The 25,858-nt window shown below is 44.0% G+C and overlaps 1 protein-coding gene across 2 annotated transcripts in view; it reads right to left on the minus strand.

Annotated features, from left to right (window-relative positions):
- Cacna2d3 (calcium voltage-gated channel auxiliary subunit alpha2delta 3) overlaps nucleotides 1–25,858 on the minus strand; it is an 844,799-nt gene that overhangs the window by 143,482 nt on the left and 675,459 nt on the right. For both annotated transcript variants that reach the window (XM_036199702.1, XM_036199701.1), the window contains 9 exons: nucleotides 22,144–22,215; nucleotides 21,822–21,883; nucleotides 20,411–20,478; nucleotides 17,008–17,053; nucleotides 16,777–16,874; nucleotides 14,192–14,285; nucleotides 10,812–10,907; nucleotides 5,631–5,752; nucleotides 2,339–2,419 (listed from right to left, as the gene is read on the minus strand). In XM_036199702.1, the coding sequence (XP_036055595.1) occupies nucleotides 2,339–2,419; nucleotides 5,631–5,752; nucleotides 10,812–10,907; nucleotides 14,192–14,285; nucleotides 16,777–16,874; nucleotides 17,008–17,053; nucleotides 20,411–20,478; nucleotides 21,822–21,883; nucleotides 22,144–22,215 (739 nt within the window). The remainder of the gene's footprint in view (nucleotides 1–2,338; nucleotides 2,420–5,630; nucleotides 5,753–10,811; nucleotides 10,908–14,191; nucleotides 14,286–16,776; nucleotides 16,875–17,007; nucleotides 17,054–20,410; nucleotides 20,479–21,821; nucleotides 21,884–22,143; nucleotides 22,216–25,858) is intronic.

Genomic DNA, 25,858 nt, shown 5'->3' on the forward strand with positions numbered 1-25,858 from the left:
CCTCTACTGACCCATGACCATGAACTGAGCAAGGCGCAAGATGAGTAGCAAATTCAAGCTGACCTTACATTCCAAGGTTTGTGCTTCTAATCCTAACAGGGAAATGGATTAGCATCTTGACACACACAGGAGTTTCCCAAGCTCTAGAGAGACTGGGTAGGCCCTGTCATGCCTCCTATTGCCCTGGGAAAGCAATTAAGTAAACGAGGCACACCACGGGCAGCTGGAGAGTTGGCAGAGTCCTCAAGGGGAGGCTGGGAAGCACTGTCAGAGCTCCAGAAGATGGATGGAGCTGCTTATGCACTGAGGCTGATGCACAAATGGAATCTTGCCCACTCCAACTGGCCTTTCTTCAAAGGTGTCATTGACAGATGAGTATCTAAATGTTTTTGTTTTCAAAAGAAAACAAGTAAAAGCGAGGATAAAACCTCTTTCTACCCCCAAACTAGCACACACAGCTAATGAACACGAACATATCAGGTCAGGCCATGCAAGGAGCAGCCTTTTCAAGGGGGTCTTTAGGAACTATTTGCAAAGTTGTGCACCTTCTCTTCCAGATAAGTTTCAACTGCACACAAGGATTTCATTGGGACCCCAAATTCCTGCCGGTCGGCTGTGTCCCATCTGCTGCTGGAGGCCTGCTAATGGGGACCAAGCCTGCTCACGAGTTCATCTTCATCTGCCAAAACAAGACTGCCTCTCTAACTAAAAAGGCCCCTTTAATTTCATAGCGGTAAACAGTATCTGACTAATTTGAGAAAATACAGAGTGGAATGTTACAGGGCCTCATCACCTGGTGATTGACATCAGAGTTGAGACAAAGTCCACAGAAGCAGGGGGTGCGCTGAAGATGTTGTTCTGCTTTGGGAGACAGAAAGGTCCCCCTGAGGTCACTGCCATCATGGGGCCTCAGCCACAGCAGTCTTCAAGATCAAAACCAAATGAGGCTGTTTTGTTTCTTGTCTCTCAAACACAGTTGGGAAAGGAAGGTCAGTAGTCACCAACTTTAAAAGGTCCAAACTAAATACGGTTCCCCAGATGCCCCTGTTTCTTGGCTTTGCTCTGTAATTATATGCTAAACACGAGGACCAGCTGATACACACTTAGAAACAACAAACTGGAGATACCTTTCCTATCCCTTCAAGGTGAGCCACACTGTGACCGTGGTCTCCGGCCAGCTATGTAACTCAATAATAGACCAGCAAACCATTTGCAAAGTATGTGTTCCCTGTTAGCTTAGATGACAGTTTTGAGCCAAGGCCATATTCATTTATAAAATAGTAGACATTTGTTCACATTTTAGACTTGGACAGAGGTAGCTGGGACAGGGGACTTTAGAAAAGACCTGGAGTGCCCTTTGTGATCACGGACTAAGAGACCCACAGGAAGGATTTTAAAGAGAAATTTTGAACCAGATAGGCTACTTTGGCCTGACTGTGTCTTGGACAGCTGTGTCTATGACCCCAACCCCCAGGAGATATATGTGCCTCCAGAATTAGCTGGCTGGAACAGCCCAGAGGTAAGCAAGTCCGACCTCCTTTAAGCAAAAATTAATCTTGCTGAGTTAAATGCTCCTGTCTCTTACTTTCCTCAAGGAACATGAGGCATTAAGTGACAGTATTTGAAGACAGCAGCCATGAATCCTTAGAGCCCATATCTGCTGGCTGATTAATTGTAGGTCTGCCTGGTTCAAGATAAGCTGCAGGTCAAATACATAAGACTGTCTTCCTTGTCATATCCAATAACCCAAGGATAACCAGAGTGGCTATTCCCTGATCGTTCAGCCCCTGCTAATATAATTATGATGCACAGGCCCTGTCAGAAAGTGGGAGGGAAAGCAGTGCTTCCCAGCCAAAGAGCAAGCACTCCAGTCAGGTTTGCTCCTCTGCTCCCTTTGGTCCTCTTTGCACAAATTATCACAGCATGCAGAGACACAGGCCTCGATGTTCAAAGTCACTCTGAAGTACAACTTCATGAAGGAGGCCGCCTGAAAACAAATGACTCCCTTTGGTGAACAGTTTGGATCGGCAGAGTGCTTGGCACATATCACCCATCCATCAACTGATGGATCCAGAAATAATGTATTAGGAATGGACTATGTGCCAGGCAGGCTCTCAAGGAGAACTATGGCGGATTCCAGCCCTTCAGTACAAATGCCACTAACAAAAGCTTCCAGCCAGCCATAGGTGATTACTTAGTATGAAGGAGGCAACATAGAGCTGAAAAAGAAATGTTTCAGTTTTTCTCTTTTTGAAACCTACCTTTAGGAGCATGAGAGTGTGCTAGACAAAATAGACGCCCTGCGTGCATCATACTTGTCGACCAAAACATTGTTTACCTGCTACCACAGGAGATTTCCGTTCATCTAGGAGCTGGATGGAGGTGCTTGCTGTCACCACGTTGCTTTTGTTGACTGTTCCTATAGAAAGAAAACTCACCATAGTAAAATATGAAGAGTTCTGAGGTCAACAGATAGAAAACAACCATATTGGCCCATGGCCATTAGTCTGCAAAGTGTGCTGGGACTCTGTTCCCAGAGTCGAGAATGCTCTAGGATGTGATCACGCTGCCATTGATTCTGGAAGCAACGTGATGAGTTGTTGACGCCTGCTCTGGGGAGAATCCAGTTCTGCATATTGAAACCACTGGCTACCATGCAGACCACAGGTTTTGTAACCTGTGGGTATTCACAGAGATGTTTACTTGTGACTGTGGTCTCATTTCTGTTACCACTGTAAGTAAGGCCACATGAAAGCAAACTCTGAAGTTATAGTAGGTTGACTGCTATAATTCTGATTTGTTAGACAAATTTTAACTGGTTTGTAAAATTCAAATTGTTTTTTGTCAACCAAGAATTTTATATACATCAAATTAATGCATTAAAATTTAAGGAAAATTAAGAAATTCCAAGATAAACAAACTGAAGAAATTATCAATAGCAGATGTGCAAATAAAAATGGCAGCAATTTGAATCTTACATAAAAGGGCATTGGACAAAGACTAAGTTGCCATGAGTAAACCAAACAATATATAAAAAGTAATTCTGCATGCAAAAATAGCATAAGTCTGGTAAACTGCAAATTTTAAAAACACTCTAAGTAGAGGGATAACTAGGATGAAACTTTATTCAAACTCTATTAATGCAATAACAATAGAGTGCAAGCTTTGGCTTCCTATTAGTAAAAACAGTTCTAATATCCATTAACTATAAATTATGAGCATGGATTCTAAATGCCCAGTTCATCTGGTGCCTGCCTCTGAGAAAGAAACTCAATGAATGTGAGTTGAATGAAATCCATTGAATTGAGAACCAGGCAAGGCAAACCAAAACTGGAATAAACTCATGACCAAGCAATTAAGAATATTCTCTTAGTCCAAGTCCAAATAACCAGGTTGTCCCTGAGCAGTCAACACAAGGAGCTTCTCCACAGTAGCAGGTACATGGTGATTTTATAGATTTCTCTTGAATCTAAAAGAAATCCAAGTGAAAAGGAGCCAGGAAATCTTCTAAGATTGTACATTATTCACAATTTTACCACAAATGAAGTTAATTTCTTTCATTATACAATCATTAAATGTTCAGTAAAAACCTGTTTCCAAAACCAATACAAAGACAGTTTTAATTAATCAGAATTGGTTTTTTTCCCCAAGCATAATTATTCTAGAAAAACACAAAGGATGACAGTGTAACTTGGTTAAAAAAAAAAAAAAAAAGAAAGTCATCATACCCATATGAGCATACACAAAAAACAATTTAGGGATACTAGAGTCTGCCACAGTGCGAGTCCCCATATCATGGGCTTGATGACTCGGAGCAGACTCAGAAAGTCTGCAAGCCAAGTATTGTTTTCTGCTTTATGGGACTAAAATAAAGGAAGGTAAAATGATATTAAAATGCTATTGTTTATAGGTTTAGGGTAGAAATGAAGAGTTCATGTGTCCTGGTTAACATGCCCAGCAAGAAAATTCTGTCCCAGAGAACCTGGGAGCATATATGAGAAATGATACATGTGCAAGTATCCATGCTCAGAGGCATATAAAGAACAGAGCATATTCAGAATCATCACACTAGAAAAGAACCTACCAGTTAGGCTACTGCACACTCTGGCCCTTACAAAATTCCCATCACTGAGATTCCACCTGTCTTTGAGTCTTCCCTTTATTGAAGGACTCTTATGTAGGATATGTCCCCCATAAGGCTTATGCTTGTCACTAGGTTCTCATGTGAGGGTATTGCTGAGAATTTTGGAACCCTGAAGAGGTGAAACTTTGCTGGAGGAAGTGGGTCACTTGGTGGTGGAACAGGGTTGCAATCAATGGTCTGGCCCCACTTCCAATTTATTGTTGCTTCCCGGCTAGGAGTGGAATTTGACCATCTGGCCTCTGGCTTCCACTACTCTGCTTTCCTGGCCAGAATGGAGAGAATCTCCCCAATCATGAGCCTGCCATTCCTTACAGTGCCTTTACTGAGTATTTCATTGCAGAACAAGAAGAGTAACTTCTTGTCAGTACTTCCCAGCATGCCCATCTACATCAGACCTCTGCTATCATGTCTTCTGTAAACGTCAGAGGCATTCCATCTGCAAACACTGACATTCACAGGAATGAGGAATCACTGAGCCCTCTAGATGCAGGCGACACCAAGCATTGTGGAGCTTTTGTCGAGGTTGGGCTAGGAACGCTTGCAAGAGGTTGACGTAATATAGGCCCTAATGTAAGTACAACAACCAAGAAAGCTTTCCATAGCAATCCAGCGAGTCGGGCTCTCATTCTCTGAAGCTTCTGGAATGTTCCATATACAGCCTTCTACAGACAGGATACTGCATATTCTAAAGCTGACAAAAATCCAGGGGTGACTGACGCGTCCAATGTGTCTTCCATCCAACGCTGGTTAATATAAGCCAACACCTGGATTTTAGTGTATGTGAGGGGTGGGTAACTTTAATTTTTTTCACAATTTAAAACTATAAAAATTCTTAGTTCTGTGGATCTTATGGTTGTCACAGCAAGTGGGTGAAGAGTATACAAGTATGCAAAGCCTTGGTCCTGCTGGGTGTGTGAGTACACACTCATAATCTTAGCTCTTGGGAAGTGGAGGTAGGAGAACTGATTGCCATTATGTTTGAGCTATTCTGGGCTACATTGTGAGTTCCAAGTTAGCCAGGGAAAATAAGATCTTATCTAAGACACACACACACCACACACACACACACACACACACACACACACACACACACAGAGAGAGAGAGAGAGAGAGAGAGAGAGAGAGAGAGAGAGAGAGAGAGAGAGAATATTGTGTATGCCTGAAGGGGTGCAAATCACAGAAGTTTCTAGCAAAGGATGCCTGAACCTTCTTTTACATGAAGATTGAAAAAAAATTGACTGAGAAGTTTGTCTTCAAGTTCCATAGGATGCAAAATGTCAACCATTTCCCTTAAAATGCCCTTTGCACCATTTGGCTAAGACACACCTCTATTGCACTGGAGGCTGTCACTTGAGTGGAACAAGTCACTGGCACAGACTTGGCCCAGTGTTCTGCATTGGCTCTGAAGACTGAACTTGGCTCCCTTCAGGATTCAGGCCCACAATGACCAGGCCAGCGGAGTGAAACAGGAAGGACCCTGCCTCACCTGTGCTGAAGGGGATGGAGTAGACGAAGCTCCCTGGAATCTGTTCAGCAGCGCGTCGGTACCAGAGAGGGAAATGATCTGCATTAAAGATGTTTTCTTTGTCTCCAGCCTTCAGAAAGTCCCTGAAATGGATGAGAAGAGTGCTGTGCATCAAGGTCAAGATGCACACAGTAGATCCAATAGCCTTTGTCAGGAAGGACCACAGTTGGTTTGGAGAAGTCCAACTTGCCTTCCACAGCCCAGTGGAGACCCAAGTCAACACTCTACTCAAAAACTACCTTGTAGAGTCTGGTAGTCAGATTCTGAGAATATATTTCCACTGTATTAGGAAAACTACTGGGGCAGGTGTAAGGGAGGGAAAAATGGCCCCCTATAAGGATGTTCAGGTTCTTCTTTGCCTGTGTTCCTTCTCTCTAGGCACACAGGATGGCTCCTGGGCCCTCTGTGGTTCCCTCTTCCTTCCTGGTCTCCCTGTCCCTTGCCCATGACATTTCTTTCTAAGGAGAACACCATATATGTGCATTCTCTTTCCCACTGCATCCTCTCAAAGTCAAAATCACTCTTTTTATTAAAAAAATTATTTTTTAGTAGATGACTAATGTGTAGAGCTTATGGAGTACAAAATAATTTTTTAAAATCTGTGCATCTATTATAGAGTCAGTTTGTAATTGCCATATCTGTCAACCCCCCAAATTAGCACTGTGTGTGTTTGTGTGTGTGTGTGTGTGTGTGTGTGTGTGTGTACTTTAAGAATTTGTTGTTTACAACCTTCTAAAAAGCATCACAAAGTATACTTAAGAAATGGCCTCCATCTCTCCTGAGTCTAGACATGACACACATAAAAGTTCTTGTCTCACTCAAGTCTCTGAGCCACTTAGTCACACAGCCTTCTTGTTCTCTGGGCCTAATTTACACATTGTCACATCTCTTTCCCCAAACCTCTGTGGACAGCATTTTGCTCAGCCTTATGCATCTCTCTAAAGAGCCCTAAATATATAGTCATCACGGTGACTAGTGTTCCTGGCAACTCTAGGCACAACTGTGAGTGATTGTTCAGATTAATGTTACCCTCTGAGAATGTCTGTGAGAAACTTTTTTGTCTATGTTAATTGATGTAGGAAGACACATCTTAATTGTAGGCAGAGCCACTCACTGTATGGAAGAATTCTAGCCTACATAAAATGAGAAAGACAAGCTTAGCATTTGGGTGTATTCATGAATCCATTGCTCTCTCTGCTTTTGACTGTGAAGGAATGTGTACATTCTCTCAAGCCCTTACCACCATGACTTCCCTGCCATGATGGACTGTAACTTGAAATTATGAGGCAAATAACCTCTTCCTTGCTTTAACTGTTTTGCTCATAGCAGCTGGAAAAGAAATCAAGATAGCCCTCTTTATTTACAGCTTTGCTTTCTGTGTATTGGAAACTGGTAGTCAACCATGGTTAAAAAACATTACCTGGAAATTTACAGAAAAAATTAACTTATAGGTTTTAAATTGTGTGCCACTTGGATGAAAATTCTTCAAGTATCATTTCATTCCACCAAGGACATGAGCACTCTTTTGGCTAGCACATCCCTGCTGCATACATTATCTGCCCATTAGTCATTGGATGTTTATATGTGATTCACACTGACTGTAATGGTAGCGCTTGTGTAACCTAGTGGCCCCAAGCTATGTTACAAAGCCTACACTCTTCAGCCCATATCACCTTAGCACACAGGAGTAAATCATCTTATCTCAGATCATCCTATGGAGAACAAATAACACAAGAAGACATTTTGAGAAATAACTGACATTCATCTAACTTTATTATACTATACTATTATAATTGTTCTATTCATCATTATTATGTTAATAGCCTACTATATTCATAGCCCCAAATTAAACTTTTTCATAGGTATGTATGCATGTAGAGGAAAGGCAGTATACAGGGTTTGGATCGATCTAGTTTCAGATTCCCACCAAGTGACTTGGGGCCTCTCTCCTAGGATAATGGGACTACTGTCCTGAAGTCCCAATGAGTATCTGTTGACCTCAACTTCCTCCATAGAGCACAGTCACTCTACAGTCTCTGGAGACTTTCTGCTGATCGATCACACCTGAATAAAGGAAATGCTGGACTCACTAGTCCACCATCTGCAAGCATCTTTCAGGATGAGAGGCCATTCAGGGGACAAAGCCTAAGTGTAGAACCAGCAATCTTGGATCTGTAATGGCTCCATTTTCAGTCCATGGACCAAGGAGAGGAAATGATTTACTTGCTAGGCTCCAACTTGGTGGTTTCATGAACTTTAGCATTCAATTCAGAAAATCAATCTTTAGTTTTAGGATGTGACTAGTCAGGATTCTTTTGATTCTCACCATTCAGAGAAAACCCATGACGTGAGAGGTTACTCTCTAGTTTCTAATTCTGAAACTATTGTCCTGCAACCACACTAGCAGGCCTCAATCTTCTGTAAAGACAGAAACACTGTTCTCCTCAATATCCTCAGGCCTAGGCATTCAGCAAGTACTCCATATATGTTTACTATCACAGGATAAACATGATCCCACATACAGATAAAAGCTCTGCAAGTATTTGGAACAATTTTCTTTCTTTAAAATATTTCCCCAATTCCCTAAAACTTCCTCAGTGGTAGTAGGTATGACTATCTTCCTTTGTAAATGACCAATGGTATTAATATTGTCATAAAATTGTGATGCTCCTAGGACTTATCACAGCAGACTTGCCACAGCTTTGGTATAGGTGCCTTACATCTGCTTACTGGCCCTCACAACACTCCTTTCTAGAAATCTACCCCTGAACTTTAAAAAAACATGATAAAATTGCCCTCTGCTTGTCCAGCATACCCAGTCAGTCACTGAGCATCTACTGTGGTTCTCAGCAATGCCATGGGTTTGGCGCTCACTGAAGCAGGGATGACTATTTAGGTGGCAGGGATCTGATCCTCACAATAACCAAAGGTGACGATAATCTGTGCTTTCCAGGTGATCAGAAAGGAGGCCCGTGAGGAAAACGCATCAGGCAGTCAGATACCATCAACTGTGGGGCTGCTGTCTATCATATATATCCACCTAACAACAAGGCTACCAGATTAGCAATGTACTACATTTTATTGTTGCTATTTACTTGTATGCTTACTTGTGTGGGACGGGGGGTGGAGGGGAATTCATCTATTCTTTGATGATTTCATACAGCATATTTTTTAATCATATCCTTTCCTGTCCCCCCTAAACTTCTTCCAGCTACTACCCTCTCCTTACCCACATGACTTCATGTTCTTTCTCTCTTAAAAAGAAAATAAAAATGACATTAAAAACCATGGAGTCTGATTTATATTGGCCAACTACTCCTGAGCATGTGGCCCTCCACTGAAGAAAATTGACTCCCCCCCTCAGTGGTTCTCATTTATGAATAACTTCATGGCTAAGGGTAGGATTTTATACTCACTTCTACTCCACATCTTTTTGACTCATTGGTTAAAGGTGTCCCATAGGCCCTGCTAAACATGAGAGGATAGTGCCAATGCTATTTGTTACTCTCCACAACTTGATGGTAAGACCTTATTGCTAAAGACACCATATAGTCCTTATGGCATGGAACATGAAGAAATCTGAATGTACTCAACTGGAAGCTTCACTCCTAATGGCTAGCATTCATAGTGCTGGAAGGTGCTGCACATACTATCAGAAGGAAAAAGTAATCATTAATCTTACACAGTTATGAACCCTGCAAGCTATAATAAGGACCTGTCTATAAGATATGCCCACTGGTGCAATAATGGCATGAATGTTTCAGGAGTGAGCAACCACTTTTTATTGGATTTAAGGGCTACTCCATGGGATGGAACCTATACTCAGCACTGTTAATGAGGCCAAGAACCTTAGTCTTGGTGGGCCATGGGCCCAGAGAAAAACATATTACTATTATTGTTCACTTGTTTTAATATCAGCACTAGCAACAGCACAGTCTGCTTCTCTAAGAAACAGGAAATGGATTTCTGCCTTTGCTCACTCTCTGGCCCCTCCCTGGAGAAGACAATGTGTAGCTCAATATTTCTCATCCTTCCCGGCAACCTGTTTTCTAGAAAAAGCCTTGTTTGAGGGCAAACAGCTAAGGAGAGCTTTAAAAAGTCAAACTTGAATGAAAGCTAACCTCCAAAATAATAGATGTGAGCTTCTAGTAAAGAGAAAGACCTTGAAAAGGTACTCAAAGCCAATCTTGCCAAACATATAGAAACTGACCCATCTACCACTTGCCATACTTGGCTGGTGCCAGGGTCCCATCCAACAGGAAGGAAGACTGCTGCACTGGACCTCAAGGAGTATGTCCCTTCTGAGACCCCAAGGGTCAGCCCCTCTCAAACTCATGACTACTATGTGGATTCCTCTCTGTCTTAAAGTTCTGGTATATAAGGTTTGCTGGGAACCTCTGAACTCAGTCAGTTATTAAACACATCTGATTTTGTTGAATCTTAGGTCTCATTTGTCCTTGACCCAACAATGCCCCCAGATCAGAGAAAAGAGATGGAGAAAATATATTAATGAACTTGGGAAACATTCAGACTATGGACCGGTGTGGGTAACACACCCATCTGGTGACTGAGGGCTGGGAGCTCATGATGTATTGGGATGAAGCATGGTTGAATAAGCAGCTGGGAACTAGATGTGGCTACTGTTGGTCCTTGTTCCCTGAGGTCTCTTAGAAACTACATGGAGACAAAGACAATCCTGGTGCATTCAGAAAGCCCACCTCTGGGTGAGAGGCTCTGTGTCTTCTCAAGCTGTGCATGGAGGCACAGAGGTTTATTGAAACATAAACAAATCGGGAGCAGACCTGAGACCCTGGCAGTAATTCCTGGGAAGAGCTTCAGGACATCTGAGTCAGGAGCCCTGCACGTCCTTTCCTCCAGCTGTTCCCAGGCAGCTGCATCATCTCCCAAGTTAAGTCCTAATGACTCACCAGACAGAAGAGGACTCCAGGACAGCAGACAGAAGCCAACGACTTTGAGGAACAAAGGGTTGTAGAGGGGCCAACTGACTTGTGAACATGTGTACTGGGGCCCCCGTAGTAGAAGAGGCCTTGATTGGCCTGAACCTCAAGAAATGAAGCAAGCCCCTTTGAATCTCCACTTTGAGGCATTCACTGGGCCCTGCACAGGGGCCCTCCTACTTACTGATTGGTGAGCTGTTCGGCCCCCACGAACAGGTTGATTCTTGAGAGGCCTGTGCGAGTGCCCAGGAAGGCGACCTCTACACCCTTGTCAGAATTCCTGAAACAGAACAGCAGATGCCGGGGAGTGCTTGGAGACAGTAAGCAGATAACGGCTTTTACATTTCAAGACTCACAGAATGTTTGACAAAAATGGCAGCTTTGAAACCTGAACTTTAAAAGTCACCAGGGGAAACCCCCCGCAGGTGAACATGTACACATGCACACATACTCCAGGGCCAGACGACTCTTATCCCTGACACAGCTTGCATGAAGAGACTTTCAGGAAAGATGAAGGAATCCCCTGCCCACAAATACAGAATGAGTGGGGGGCGGGGGGAAATGCACTTCCAACCATAAACGCTTCTCATCTCAAGGTTCCTTGGTACAAGCCTAGAGAGAGCAGCCTGAGACTCAGAGGGGAGATGAGAAGATGTCCACAGGGTGTTTTTTACTGTGAGGCTACCAAGTGTATTTCTTGTCTGAGGAATGTCAGTCGGGTCTTCCCTGTGGAAGGAAAGGACTGGAGCCATTGAACCAACTTTGTAGTATCCCATAGCCTGGAATTCTACACAGCCAGAAAAGAATTTATAACTGTGATCTGAGCACAGACCTTATTCTCAAAGCCATTCCCAAAGAGATGAATGAAAAATGTTTATGAACTACTCCCCAGAAGGCTCATGTGCTGGGGACGTGGTCCTCAGGTGGCAGTGCTGTTTTGGGAAGTTCTGGAAACTACAGAAGGATGAGAAGGATGTATGCAGCTAGTGAAAGGAAATTGCCGGAGGCAGAGCTTTAGGAGAAATCTTGTCCCTACTTCTACCCTGCCCCCCGCCCCCACTCCTATTTATCAGGAAGTGAAGGGTTCGCCCCTGCCACACGCTCTTGCCTCCATGATGCTCTGCACAAGTCCCTGGGGCCAGGTGACCGTGAACTGGACTCCTTGAGACAGTGAGCCACAGTAAGTCCTCCTCATTTTGCTTGATTCTGTCAGGCACTCAGCTAAAGTGAGGAGAACGGCAATGCATTCAAAGGGCTCCTTCCACACCCCAGAGAGTACCAGGCATAGAAACTCCAGTGACTGTCTTTGTCAAGGACACTCGTCACAATGGTGTTCTACCCCCCAGAGCGGATCTAGTGTCTGAACATGCTCTTTGGGAGATTTCAACATGCAATTCTTTTTGGAGAGGGCCTTTTCCATAAACACAGCTTTCCCAACATGCAACTTAGGCATACAATTCTTGTGCTGTTTCTCTGTCTTAGATGCTAGTAGCAACATGTTCCAAAGCACTCTTCCTGTCATTTTCAATATAAGGTTTTTTATTTCTTCAGCTTTGACAGTAGACTAGTACCACCTTTAAGTATCTAAGGGGAGTGAATAAAAACCAACACGATGCATTTAGCTCTGTTGGTAGCCTACACCAAATTGGGAAGGTTATCTAATCAGTTACAGATGTGGACAGCAGGATAAGCTGCCATTTAAGGAATCTGTAGCATGTGTGAGGAGTGAGTCAGCAATCTTTGCTCTAAATTCAGAGGTTCATACGACACTAAAAGAAACACTTACATATTTGTGAGAGAAAGAAATGTTAAGACAAACTTTGATTCTTTTCCAAGCTTGTAGGGAATATGATCTATGCAGGTAAAGGGCAGCCCAAGGAATAATGGCCGTCTCTCCATGGAACCAGCCTCACATTAGACTGTACACCTGAAGTTTTCCCTGGTGAGACTCCAGCCCCAGCGTCTGCAAAGGCTCTGGGCATGTGTGGCTAGAGTCTGCTCCTCCTCCTTATCTTCTGTTCTGGAAAACAGCTCTATCTTCCCCGTGCTCATTGTGCTAATCTGGGAATGGAAGCGGGAGGCTCAGCCTCTCTTGGCTCACACACCAACCACCAGCATGTCCTGGTATAGGGTGGAGGATCTCAAGCGCCAGAGCAAGCCATATGTGGGCTTTATCAGTTTGTGCCCACTGGCCAGGTACATATGGTAGATACCTGGGAATCGCAGAGCCTGCACTGCCACTGTTCTTACCCCATTATACTCCACTTTATATACAGCAATGGAGAGCTTGATTTTATAAAGACAAAAGCAACTCTATTTGTCCTATTCCTTTCTTAAAAGCATTCAATGATTTTCCAAGATTCTGCATATAAAATCCAAAACCTTGAGGGCAGGGGATACAGCTCAATGGTAGAACATTTGCCTGACATGTGCCACACACTAGGTTTAATCCCCACTACTGCAATAATAACAACGACAATAATAATAATAGTAAAGTAAAAAAGAAATTCCAAACTCTCTACTCGGACTCTCAAGGTCCAGAGCTACCTAGCCTGTGGTGGCAGCCTCCTGTCATGGCCTGACACTACCCCTTCTCTGCTCCCACACTTCTTTAACAGCCTCTAATTCTTCAAATGTGTGGAGTATTTTCTCATCTAGTGACTCTAGGTCTTGCCAGTCCATCTTCCTGATTTCCCCTTGCCCCCATCTACCGTGGGCCTCATCATAGTCTACCTGTCTTCTTGTCTTCACTACAGTTATCACAAGTGTAAAGGACTTCATGTACCACAGAAGCCAAGAGAGCAACTACTTTATCTTCTGTCTGGGTGATCTCTGCTTCCCCATTGCCTGGCTAGTACACCAGAATGCACACCCTTGATGAATGAATGAATGAATAATGAATGAATGAAGAATGAATGTATGAATGTCAATGAGAAAATGAACCATAGATGTAATAGAAGGAAAGGCAAAAGCAAAGGAAGAAACTAATGAAGAATAGGAACCCAAAGAGAACTGAATACTGTACCACTTAAGGATCTAGGGAGAGTGAACAGTAAAAAGTAATACAATAATAAGCTGCTAACATGGGGCTGGCCCTAGTTTTTGACATCAACTACTCTTGATCCCCCCCATACCCCCTCCTCCACTTCAGATAGAAAACCACAGAGCAGTAACTGACACCCCACTGAAAAGAGTCACCACTTTCTCCAGCCTCCTTACACCCTCCTCTGGCCACCTCCCAAGTTCACTCCAGCCTGTGAAGGGGGAGGGGCTGTGGCAAGGCAGGGAGCTCCGCCCACCACCACCACCTCCCCTCTCCTTCCCAAGTGTCACCCTACCTCCACGGACTGAATTTCATGTAACATTAAAACTCAAACAAATTCCATGTCAAGTCCAGGAGCTGCCATCCAAGCCCATGCTCTAGCTCTTGCGGTTTTGGAGCTTAGGGGGAAATTAAAAAACTTTAACACCAGGCTCTGAAAACAGTTTAGTACCTTAAACCATAACCATATTTTGGAGCTTGTGCGGAAATGTCCACAAAGGCGGACACATGCAGCCACTTACTCAGATTTGTTGAGAGCTAGGCTGGTCCAATAGGCTTCAATTGGGGCGCTCACCACAGCATCAAAAAGGACTTCTTGGATCAGTTCTTTGTCACCTATTGGGAGGGACAGAAGACAAGAAGACTCTGGCTAGGCTCCAAGGAAAGGCACCATTGAGGTTCATGGGGCTGCTTTGTGGGGTCAGCAGGCTATGTTCTTATACAGGGTATTATTGCTTTATGAGTTAACTTCCCGCTGGCTCAAAATATGAAACAGCCCGATACTTGATGCACTAGTAATTCCACTGGGCCCCAAGCAGTGGGATGAGACAGTGGCAAGCAGAAAGGCTTGGGTGTCCCCCAGTGCAGTTTTCTGCTCTCTTCTCCGGGCTCACAGTTCATGCCAGGGCCGGCATGCTGAGTCCTAATTGTGGAGCTGGGAAGCCAGAGCTCCGGGAAAGCTGCCTCGGGCCCCCTGCAGCCCTCACTTGTTTAGTACTCCACATTCAGAAGGGCATGAGAACGGGTTATCGCGACTGAGAGTTATGGGAACTCTAGTGTGTGATTTCTTCCATTTAAGACTTTCTCCCATTTTAATGGGGGATAGCTTCCCTATCCAAAAGGCTACTGGGCACAGCGCTGCAGAAGAGGCTGGATGGTAGGAGAGGATGAGTCTAAGAGAGGCTTCTTAGAGGCAGGCCAGTATTCAGCTTAGTGAGAGGAGGAAGGATACAAAGTACACACTATGAACAGTTTCACACATTGTCAAAAGACGCTGAATATGTTTAGATGTGATTATATAGCAGAATCCTGTGGATAAGGCAAACAAATTCAATGAAGATAAATGATCCACACAAATAAACTTCAGAAGTATGAAGAGTAACCATGAGCTATACATGTATCTGTATATTATGCTATTGCATGTAGTAATTCATATAATAGAACAGTATGCCTACATCCCGAGGGGCTCTTAATTTAAATGTCTGATACCTAAATATCTCCTATTTCAGACATTGGGAATTTTACAATATTTGGAATACATACTGAGATTTGGGGCTAGGACATGAGTGTAAACACAAAATTCATTTTTTTCACACATACCTCCAATATAAAATCTGCTTATAATTGCAAACAACATTTTAAGGTGATTTTGTCCATAAAACAAGTAAATTTTCTGTCTGTTGAAGTGTCTCTTTTGTTGCTTAAACATTTTTCAGATTAGGGATTCTGGAGTTTGGGATGAGGAATGGTAAATTCTATACATACCCTTAATATGCAAGGTAACAAAAAGAATGCCATACACTGTTCATGGAAACGCACTTAAATAGTCACAATATGAGCAAGAACATGAGAAAATGACTAAACACAGTCATTCTTTCCGGGAGGAAGAGGGCCCAGGGCAGGGATACACAAAGGCTTCAGTACTAACTCTGATGTTTCTTCCTTAATGAGCACCTGAAGCGAACATCACAACACAGTAAGAAGCTAAGGGATGACTAACAGAAGCTGAACTTGGAGCTGGCAAGGTGACTCGGCAGTTAAGACCACTCACTGCTCTCACAAAGGCTCTGGGTTTGATTCTGAGCACCCACCCATATGGTGGCTCACAACCATCTGTAACTCCAGCTTTAGGGGATCCAATGCTCTCTTCTGGCCTCTGTGGGCACCAGACACTCAGGTGGTGCATGTAGGTATGCACGCAGGCAAAACACCCATACACATAAAAAATGATTTAAAAAAAGCTTAATTTAAAAATACATTTTCATAATATCTCTATGATTGATATACGTTTTTTTGATATAGTAATTAGTAAGTTCAAAGAAATGAAAAATTGGATTCATCTGTTGTGCATCTGATCCTTTTCCTACCACAGGATAACCCCAAAAGCAGATCCAGCCCATGAAACTGTCAGTGCATGGCTGGAGAGTCTCCACACACCTCTGCTGGAGCTGCTTTGGTTATTCTATAAGACACCACATGTCAAGCAGGTTTCCCATCATTGATAAGTGATGACCACTGAAGGAGGAGCAGGTGCCATGCTTCTTTGGTGACTCCCTCTGTTCAAGTTGCAGCTACTGAAACTACTTTGTCATGGGGAGGGTCTGCTCAGGCTGTAGGGGAGCTCCTGCCTTTCAGTAGGTAGGGCTTCTACCCCTGGGCCATGGTCACCAGCCATTTAGTTCTCAGAGCATTTCCAAGGGTCATTGGTAGGAACAAAACAAGAGGCAACAGATGCTGGTGGCACTGCCCACTTGGAGGACCATGAGACCTAGGTTATGACCTTGCATGGGGTAATTCTTTGGCCAGCCCCAGCTCCTTATTTGTAGAAGGAGGCTAGACTAGCAGAGATGTGCAATCTCTGTCCACCTTCATCATCTCCATCTTACCCAGCTGTTTAACTAGATAGTCTGGGAGTGCAGATCCAACGTGGTTAAGAATACTGTGGTTATAACTTACATTATTTTTCATGTTTTCCTATAGGAAGAGACATGGCTAGGTATGATGGACAATCTTGACAAAGGCTGCTCTTGAAACCTGAGGCTCCTTAATGGCTTTGCAGCCCCTGCCCCTCCCCACAACCACAGGCATTCTTGGAGAGCACACTCACATTGAAGTAGAGGCTCTTTGCCTTTGAGATAGAGCTTAATAGCTTCCAGCTGAGACAGATGGCGGTGTTCTGGGTGCAGGTCAGTGTTGCAGTAGGACCTAAGAAGGTGACAGGGTCCCAAAGGAAAACATATAAATATTCACAGCATCTTCCCCCTCTGCATTTGAACCAGGAAAACTGGGTAAGAGGGCAACAAATCCTGAAGCTGATGAAGGACTTTCAGAGTCTTACCATTCATCTGCCAAGGACACATCAGGATGTTCTAAGTCATGCAGTCCTGGAAGTCAAGGACAAAGCATTATTAAGTATCACTCTTTCTCTCCCTCTTCATCCTATAGACCTCAAATAGTCTAGGATGTTCCTTGTGGGGGAGTGGGTTCATAGTAGATAACTCTAAAGGGATATGCTGGTGAACAAGGATTCTAGACACATGTAAAAAGTCATCCAGATCATGCTCTCACCCTGCTGTGGCCAGCACTGGCATATTCCTTTGGTGTTCATCCCAGGGAAAGCTCAGCCTTATGAAAATGAAGGGAATATCTAATGGGATGGCCAGGAAAACAGATTCTGGAGCTCCATGGAGTCTGAACTGAGAACTGGGCCAGGCCATTTAACTCTTGTGTGATGCTAACAGGTTTACTTAGAGAACTTACTTTCATCATGCACTAAACAAGAATGATATAGTCCCTACCTGACACATAGTTATGAGGATGATATTATGGGTTGAAATATATGAGATTGTAAATACTCAATTATTTTCAGTCAGCAAAGAAGGCTAGTAGTTGTTAAAGGATTCTAAGTGAAAGTGAGTTATCTACCTAGAAAAGTAGTTAGTGGAGTTGGAGCTGGCATAGAAGCTGGGAGTTTCATAAAATACTCCAGACTTCCTGATATATGCTATTGTTTTTGTATGGTTTGTCTTCCAAGGGTCTCTCTCTCTCTCTCTCTCTCTCTCTCTCTCTCTCTCTCTCTCTCTCTCTCTCTCTCTCTCTCTCTCTGTGTGTGTGTGTGTGTGTGTGTGTGTGTGTGTGTGTGTGTGTGTTGAGAACTTGAACCCTGATAAGACAGCAATGAGAGGGTAGGAACTTTTAAGAGTGGGATTTAATGGAAGTGATTAGGTAATGGGGTTACTACGTGCTGAAGAGATTAATGTCGTGCTCACAGAAATGGCTCTCTTGCTTCCTCACTTGTATGAGAGACCCTCTTCTACACAGTAATATTCCTTTCCACCTTTCTGTGTTGTGTTGCTGCCAGAGAGCCAAATGAATGTGGCCACCCAATCTTGAACTTCACGCCTCTAAAATCATAGCTAAATAAAGTTTTTAGAGGACACTTCGCCTCTGGCATTTTGAAATGGCAACACTAAGGAGATAAGACACTCTGCAGAGCCACCCTCTTTCTTTGATTTCAGTGGGTCCTCTGCAGCCAAGCATTCCCAAATATGCTTAGGTACTGTTAGAATGTTTGCAATATTTCAGGAAGTCAGTGTCTCAAGTGACTCTCTGTACTCCAATCCTTGCCAAATGCAAATGTCTAAAATACAGGACGTACAACAGAATATTATTTAGTTCTATAGGAAGCAAGCTGTTGAACACTAGTTTATCTACCAGCTTACCGTAAGGAAGCTGAGACTAATAACATGCATCCAATTTATTCAGTAATCACTGTATACAACTATATAAAAGAAGCAACGTGTCAATGAATGTATTGAAGAGATGCAGTATTAGTAGGAAGACCAGCTCAGGCTTCAAACTTCAACATTGTTTTAGGGGTGTTGGGGACTGAACCCTGGATGTGGTGCCTGCAAGGCCAATTCTCTACCCCTGAGTTAAACCCTCAGGCCTGACCTCTTACAGTTCTGAGTAAATCTTGCTGTTCATCACCTTGGTAGCAGCAGGTATTGGCAAAGTATGTGGAAAACCTGGTCGTCTTGAAGAGGAGCCTTCCTAGCTACAGAACTCCTGGAATATGGGTACCATCCTCAAAGAACTTTCCATTCCAGGAACAGAAGAGAGCTTTGCTCTCACAGATGAGAACTTTTGGCTAGCAGCCTCAGGGAAATCATCTTTCCTGGGTTCTTTTACTCAGGGAGCTGACAGGGCTGAGTCCTTTTATTTACAGAGGACCCATGGAGAGAGGAAGATCTGGTCTCATTTGTGTGGATAACCAGACACCCCCCACCACACACACACTCACCCTGCTAAGTATTCAAACTAATTTCTTGCTTAGTTCTGAAATTCTCTCAAGTGATGGCTCAGCCTAACAGCTGTGGAACACACAGGAAGGAAATAGTCACAAGAAATATGGTCCAAAAGACTGCAAGACAATTGTGTACAGGAGGAAAGGCAGAGAGAGGGGAGGGAGAGCAAAAAGAGACAACGGAGGGAAGGAGGGGTGGAAGGAGGAAGGAGGGAAAGGAGGGAGGGAAGGAGGCAGGGAGAGAGAGAGACAGAGACAGAGACAGAGGGAAAGCAAGAGAGAGAAAGGCAAAAGGGACAGATACAAGAGAGGCAAATGGTCCACTAAAGACCTCCTCCTGCTCTGACCATGAATCATTTTCTCTGTTTCATCTCAAATGGGCTTGGGCATGAATTTTACTGCTTTGGGATTAGTGATGCCCTCAAAGCTATACATAGCCCACAGAACTAGAAAGTTCTAGAAATTGAAACATGGCTTCTAAGAATACATCCTTTAGAGTATATCATGTCCAGGCCACAGGGTTGACCCATATTCTCTTACGTATCCTTGAGAAAAGAGACCATATGTTTGGCTCTTGGAGGGGTATATCCTTGTTTCTGACCAGGGCCCATGGACCCCTCTACTCTACCTTCTGTTCCATCTGATATTGTAGCTCCTTGTCAACTTAAACCCAGTGCCTGGGAAACACTGCAGGGCCAATCAGCAGCTGGACCTGACCCAAAGGACACGTTAAGTAAGCACCTTGCTCAAAGTCATTTATAGAAAAGAGCCCTTTAAACATCACTCACTCAATTCCAAATGCTCACAGTACTGGAGGTGGTACCTACTTAGGATACGTGGGTTTTTGGGGATGTGAAGGACAATTTCTGTGACAGCAACTTTTTACTTTACCGACTGGGGGTGACTAAAGTTTACGGGAGTCACTGCGCACCTGCGCTTTATGAAGACAGAAGATCTTAGAGCTACAAGGTCCTACTTCCGCTTCCCAACCTCTGTCAATCTCTTCAGTGGTCACATTTCGATTGGGCAAACAGAACCTGTGACATGGGTGGCTCAACTACACCAAGAGCAAAGGCTTCCAGATCTTCCTGTGCATTGCTTCTCCTTAGACCTGCGTTTTACATTCACTTAGCTCTTCCTCTAGCATTGAATATATGAGAAGAATAAAGGTGGTATGAGATTCCCACAATTTTGCCTCCACAACTTTATGAGTAAAAGAACACAATAAAGCCAGCCACTGGCAGGGGTTCCCACCGTTAAAGAACCCACACAAAACTGGCAGGAAAAGAAGCATAAAGTGGGCAATGGTTTGACTCAAGTGCCCACATCACTAGCCCGCGGCTTGAAGTCTCACATGCTCTTCCGTTCTCTCAGAGCCAGCTCTGGGCCTTCTTCCCCACACCTAAGGATAAGCCAAGCCAAGTTTGCGCCTTACCTTCTTCGATGGTTACATTCCCTCGGAAGAAGTATTTCCCATGGCCCCTGGAGAGCGCCACACCTAAACTGTGCAGAGAAACAAAGCAAACCTTGAAGTCCAGGGCAGTGACTGGAATAGACTTGTGGGCTAGCATTTATTTTATTTTATTTTCCATTTTCACATTTCCATTTCATGTTCTGTAAACAATTTTTCCAACAGTTTACTTTCAAAAACCTCACTGATTATAGTGGGTGTTGGTTTTTCTTAGGCCCAAGCAGCTGCCTCAAAGTCATTTCTGATTGGAAATGCCAGCGGCAATTGGCTGCTGTGGTGTTTGCAAGATTTGTGGCCAACAGCTTGCCCCTCCAGAAAGCCCTCCCCTGGATGTCCTCCCAAGGCCACACACTCTGCTCCCTGCTACCACCTTACACACCTCCACTCTGAACTAGGCAGAGACTCTCAGACCCCAGAAAAACGGATCCCTTCTCAAGAGCAAATGCAAGAATGCCGGCAACATTCAAGTGCAGCAGCATGGCCATATGGCTGCCTTGTTAGCCTGGTCGGTCCAACTCCCTGGTCTAACATCTTTCCCACATTCTTATTGGCTTGATTTAAATGCCTTTCTGTTTTGCCCTAAAGTAAGAGACTGCTTTTCTAAAAACAGTCGCTTCATTTGGCAAAGCCATTTAGTGGCTCATGTGTTCCTTGATTCCTCCTGGTTCCAAATTGCATCTGGTCACATTTCTTGGCAGTGGGTGACAATGATGCTAGAATTTACTTTTCAGATTCATTTATACTAGTTAATGCTCCCTTGACTCGGAAAGATACCAGCTCAAGAGCATGAAGCAATCCCACGAAAAGAAGTTGATGTTTTCTACAAATCACATTAACAACATTGAGGTAATAGTAGCAGACAACTTTAGAATACTCCATACACATCTGAAAGCAGGCCATGAGGCAAAGTCTTATTTTTAGGACTATAAGAGAGAGACGACACAGAAGGACACTCAGAAAAGTTGAAACAGAAGCACAAGGTGGGGATGAAATGCCACCTGCAGGAGGATTACTGGGTCATGAAAATAAAAGGTGGGAAATAGGTCTTAGGAGATAGCAAGTGGGATGGTATAAAGAACCTGGTGACCCTCTGAACTGGTCTCCTCCACCCTCGGTGGGAGCCCCGAAGATTTTGTGTTGGGAATGGGATGCGAAGCCATGGCAAATGGATGGGCTATTTGGGGTAGGCCTGAACCATCTTCCCCCTTCTAGAACAAAGACAAAGAGCAGCCTGGGCAAAGCCCCTTCCTCACTCTTTCCAGCCTTTGGGCAGGGTGTTTGTTATCCTCAGATGATGAGCTCTGAGAGGCCAGCAGGTTGGGTACAAACACACTGAGAGGTCTGATGAAATGTCCATGATTATGGTCAGCTCTACCTGAAAGGAGTACCCTTGATGTCTGTATAATAGTAGTCATTTGTCATCACCAAAACCCGTTTCTAGATCAGGGTGGGGAAAGTCATAGAGAAAAGAAAACATGGTTAGTCTGCTAGATGACGTTTTTCAGAAATCAATAAAAACAAATGGATACATTACAATCTGGTTAATAATAGTACTACATGAATCTTGTTTGAGATAAGTAAGGACAAGAGAGAAATGAGCTCAGAGAAAGATATTTATTCCCAAGAGAACCTGCAGAGCTAATTTTTCACACTGGTTTGTTTTAATGAGGTGGCAAGTATGTTTGAGAAAAAGGTACCCCTTTGTCCACGGTCTTCTTCACCTCCATGGAGAACTTCCCTGTCTTCCGGTTCACCATGGCATTTCGTAGCTGGAACAAGAAAGTGAAATTGGGAATTAGTGCCTCCCCGGGTTTCCACATCTTTGGGTGCCTGGCCACAGAAGTCCCCTGTACAAAGTCCAGACAAGATTCCCACCAACTCTTCATGCTTCTGAGGATAAGGCTGCACGCAGAACTCTAAATCAGCTCTCCAGGGAAGAGACCAGCACCTCTCCTGCTCCTGGACAATGGGAGGATGATGAGCAAGGACAAATGATTTTTCAACTTTGATTTGGGGTGCACAAGTGAACCACTCAGGGGCAGCAACAAGAGAGGCTTCAGGATGTTGATGAGTCCAGAGGTCACAGAATGAACTCCAGACAATCTGCTAAAACTATCAACAAGCAAGGATGTCTCTGGGGGACAAGTTGGTTTTCAAAAGGGGTACCAATTTGTCACAAAGAAATCATTTTTCAAAAGATAATCAAGTTCAAGATGTTTTTCTAAACAGTAGTTTAAAAGATTGGGGGGCATTGGGGAGACAGTAACTCTTTTTCCACAGCATGAATCAGCTTCAGATGGTCACCCAATTAATAGCCTCACTGACAAGACAGTGAACAGTACTGACCCTGCCTCTGAGTTTTCGAGGTCCCATCTTGGAACAGTGAGCCTGGTTCGCCTCTCCTCCCCCTGACTGACCTCCTCTAATTACCTGTGGCCTTCCATGAGTTCAGAGGAGGACAGCAGACTGGGTGATGAAGGATGTGCCTTCATGGGCAGCAAGGGGACATGACAGGAAAGGCCATTTAATGGGCTAGGAACAAAGGCGGACATGCCAGTCCACTGGGAACTGTTATTTCTCGGTCTTCAGGATGTGTGTGTGTGTGTGTGTGTGTGTGTGTGTGTGTGTGTGTGTTGTTTTTTGTTTTTAATTTCTTTCCTCTCTTTCCTCCTTTGGAGGAGCTTGAGTGAGATCAGGCTGATAGAAAATTGCAGGGCTTGCAAGCACCTCAAATTTGATTCAGGGCTGTCCAGATTTGGGTTCACATTCCCGTCTTCTGTGAGGGAGAGTACAAGCATAATTTTTAGCTGGAGGCATGTATAAAAGAAAACATATATTTTACTTTAGATATTTTTTAACAACACATAATGGGCATTTCTGGAAATATTTTCCCATTTTAACTTTTGTGGTTTTGGATAGAGAGAGCTGGTCCTAATTAAGTCTACTTTCTAACTTTTAAGAACAGGCTCGATTTATCATTAACATGGTTTTCATTTTTCCTCTTTCTGGTGCCTGCCTAAAGCCATTTGGGACCTTCCCCTCTCAAGTTCCCCAGGCAAGTCAGAGATTATGTCAGCTTCTCCCTGCCAACCTCCCCCCTCCCCCCCCCCCCAACCCCCGGTAGCAGAGAACAATTAGCATGGGGCCAGGGAGGGCCCAGGGCCAGGGTCACTGATACTTTCTGGAAGGGAAGGTTTAGAGAGTTCTTCTAGTCTTGCAAGGACAATAGTCTTTCCTTCCCGAGCACCTCATTTCGAGAAAGGACAGGATGCTGTCACTTAGAAACAGACCTTAGAGACAGAGCTTTATGATCACGGGCAAATCATGACTTTCTCTGCGCCTTCCTTTCTTCTTCTGCCAAACAGAACTGAATGCAGCACCCATTTCATCCAGTTGTAGTACGAACACAAAACAGAACAACTGAGCACAGCACCCATCTCATCCAATCGATGTATGGAAAACAGGGGTAATAAGCAGAGGACACTAACTGTCCTCTGTGCCTTAGTTGTCCTCCATCCTCATCTCCACTGTTGTCAGTGGCACTGCCATCCTGTTCCTCACCCGGTGTGGTGTCAGGCACCTCCTGCTAGCTAAAGGGATCAGTATGCAAGTTCCAGGCCACCAGACACCAACCTCCAATCTCTCATCGTTTCTCCAGCTGCTTTGACAATGAGCGACATGAAAAATGCATCTTGCACTGAGGATGCCTTTGCATTTCCTGTATTCTTAGAATCCATTTCCTTTCTTCACCTGTCAGGGCTCACTGGGTGGGTTTTGTGCCTTCTGCCCTTTAGCCACAGATTTCAAGTTACTGTTCATGACTCTCCATAGGCTAGACAGACTCAAGAGGGGACAACACTGGCATCGGGGACCCCAAGCCAGCAAGGCTCTCACATACGAGCTATGCTTTGACCTGGTTGTGCCCCAGTGTCTTCTTTTGTCATTTGTCCAGTGAAAAATGACCCCGAGTGAAGCCACCCAGACCCCAAACCCCTGTCAGGTGCCTTCTGAACTGATGCAAACTCCCATTGCTGGTAGATACTGAAACTGAAGTCTTCCTGTGGATCAGACACTAATTTGAAAATCTAAGGACTGTCTTCTGTATTTCTATTTCTATAGCTATTTGATGGGAGGGGAAACTGAGACCTGAGGCTAAGAAGCTTGCCCAAGGAAACACAGGCTCTCTAACTCTGGGGGCTGAAAAGTTGGCTCGGTGAATAAGAGTGCTCACTACTCTTGTAGTGGACCTGGGTTTGGGTCTTAGCATTGGGCAACTCATAGCCACCTATAATTCCAGCTCCAGGTGATGTAATATCCTCTTCTGGCTTCAAAGGGAGTTTTCATGCTTGTGGTACACACACACACACACACACACACACACACACACACACACACATCCCATAAGTTACAAATCTCTGCTGCCCTAAATCAGAAGATAAAATTAACTATTTATCATTAGTATAAATATATATTGTTATTTCTTGCTTTCTCAAAGAACAGGTTTTAGAAATTCACTATGGCATGGTCTGTGGTTTTACCTTCCCAGTAGCTCTTTCATACACTTGAGCCCTGGGACCTAGAGCCCATGAGAAGGGGATATGCTGCCCTCACTATCGCAGAAAGAAAGAGACTAATAGTTGGAATTTACTTTATGAGACTGGAACATTCTAGAAAAGTCACTTTTCTATCTTAATGGGCTGTGTATTGCCAAGAATCCCTTGCACATAATCATGCTAGAAGTCGGTGGCCCTCACACTTGAGGGAGGTCCACAGAGTTCAGGTGAGAGTGATGAGCAATAACAATCCTGTCTTCCCCATGGAAGGAGGGGAAAGTATGGCCATGGTGCTGCTCTGAACAGCCTTTGAACTTGCCATTGCCTGGATTTGTAATCATGAACAGCTGGAAAAATGAAAAAGACTTGGCAGAGGAAAACTTTAAAATAATTTTTGGTGTACCCATATGTCAGCTGATTATACTGTCATTAAAAATCACATGCATAGATGCTTGACTAAACACACCCAAAGAAAGGCAAGTCGGACGTCAATGGTCTATGGTACCTTTTTTGTTCCCTATCAGATGCCAGATATCAGTAGGTGTGATATGCAATGGCCACAGAATCAGCTCTCATCACAATGAGATGAATAACATAAAAGGCAGCATCTCTTCTAGGGGATATAAAAATCTGGCCACTTATCAGCCTCCCCAGCCTTGGGATACACCCTGATATGTGCTTCACTGGAGTCCTTGGGGATCATCAGCTTGGCTGATTCATCAAAGCAGCTACTTTTCTAGTACCATGCTCCAGTTAAGGCTGGATGCTTATTCCACTGGAGGCCTGCTGCTCTTCCCTCTTAAGCAGAGCCCACTGGGGAAAGCTTCCCTAAAAGGTATAGTGGCAACTGTAGCTTGTG

This window comes from Onychomys torridus, chromosome 9 (genome assembly GCF_903995425.1).
Source record: "Onychomys torridus chromosome 9, mOncTor1.1, whole genome shotgun sequence".
NCBI classification, from domain to species: domain Eukaryota; kingdom Metazoa; phylum Chordata; class Mammalia; order Rodentia; family Cricetidae; genus Onychomys; species Onychomys torridus.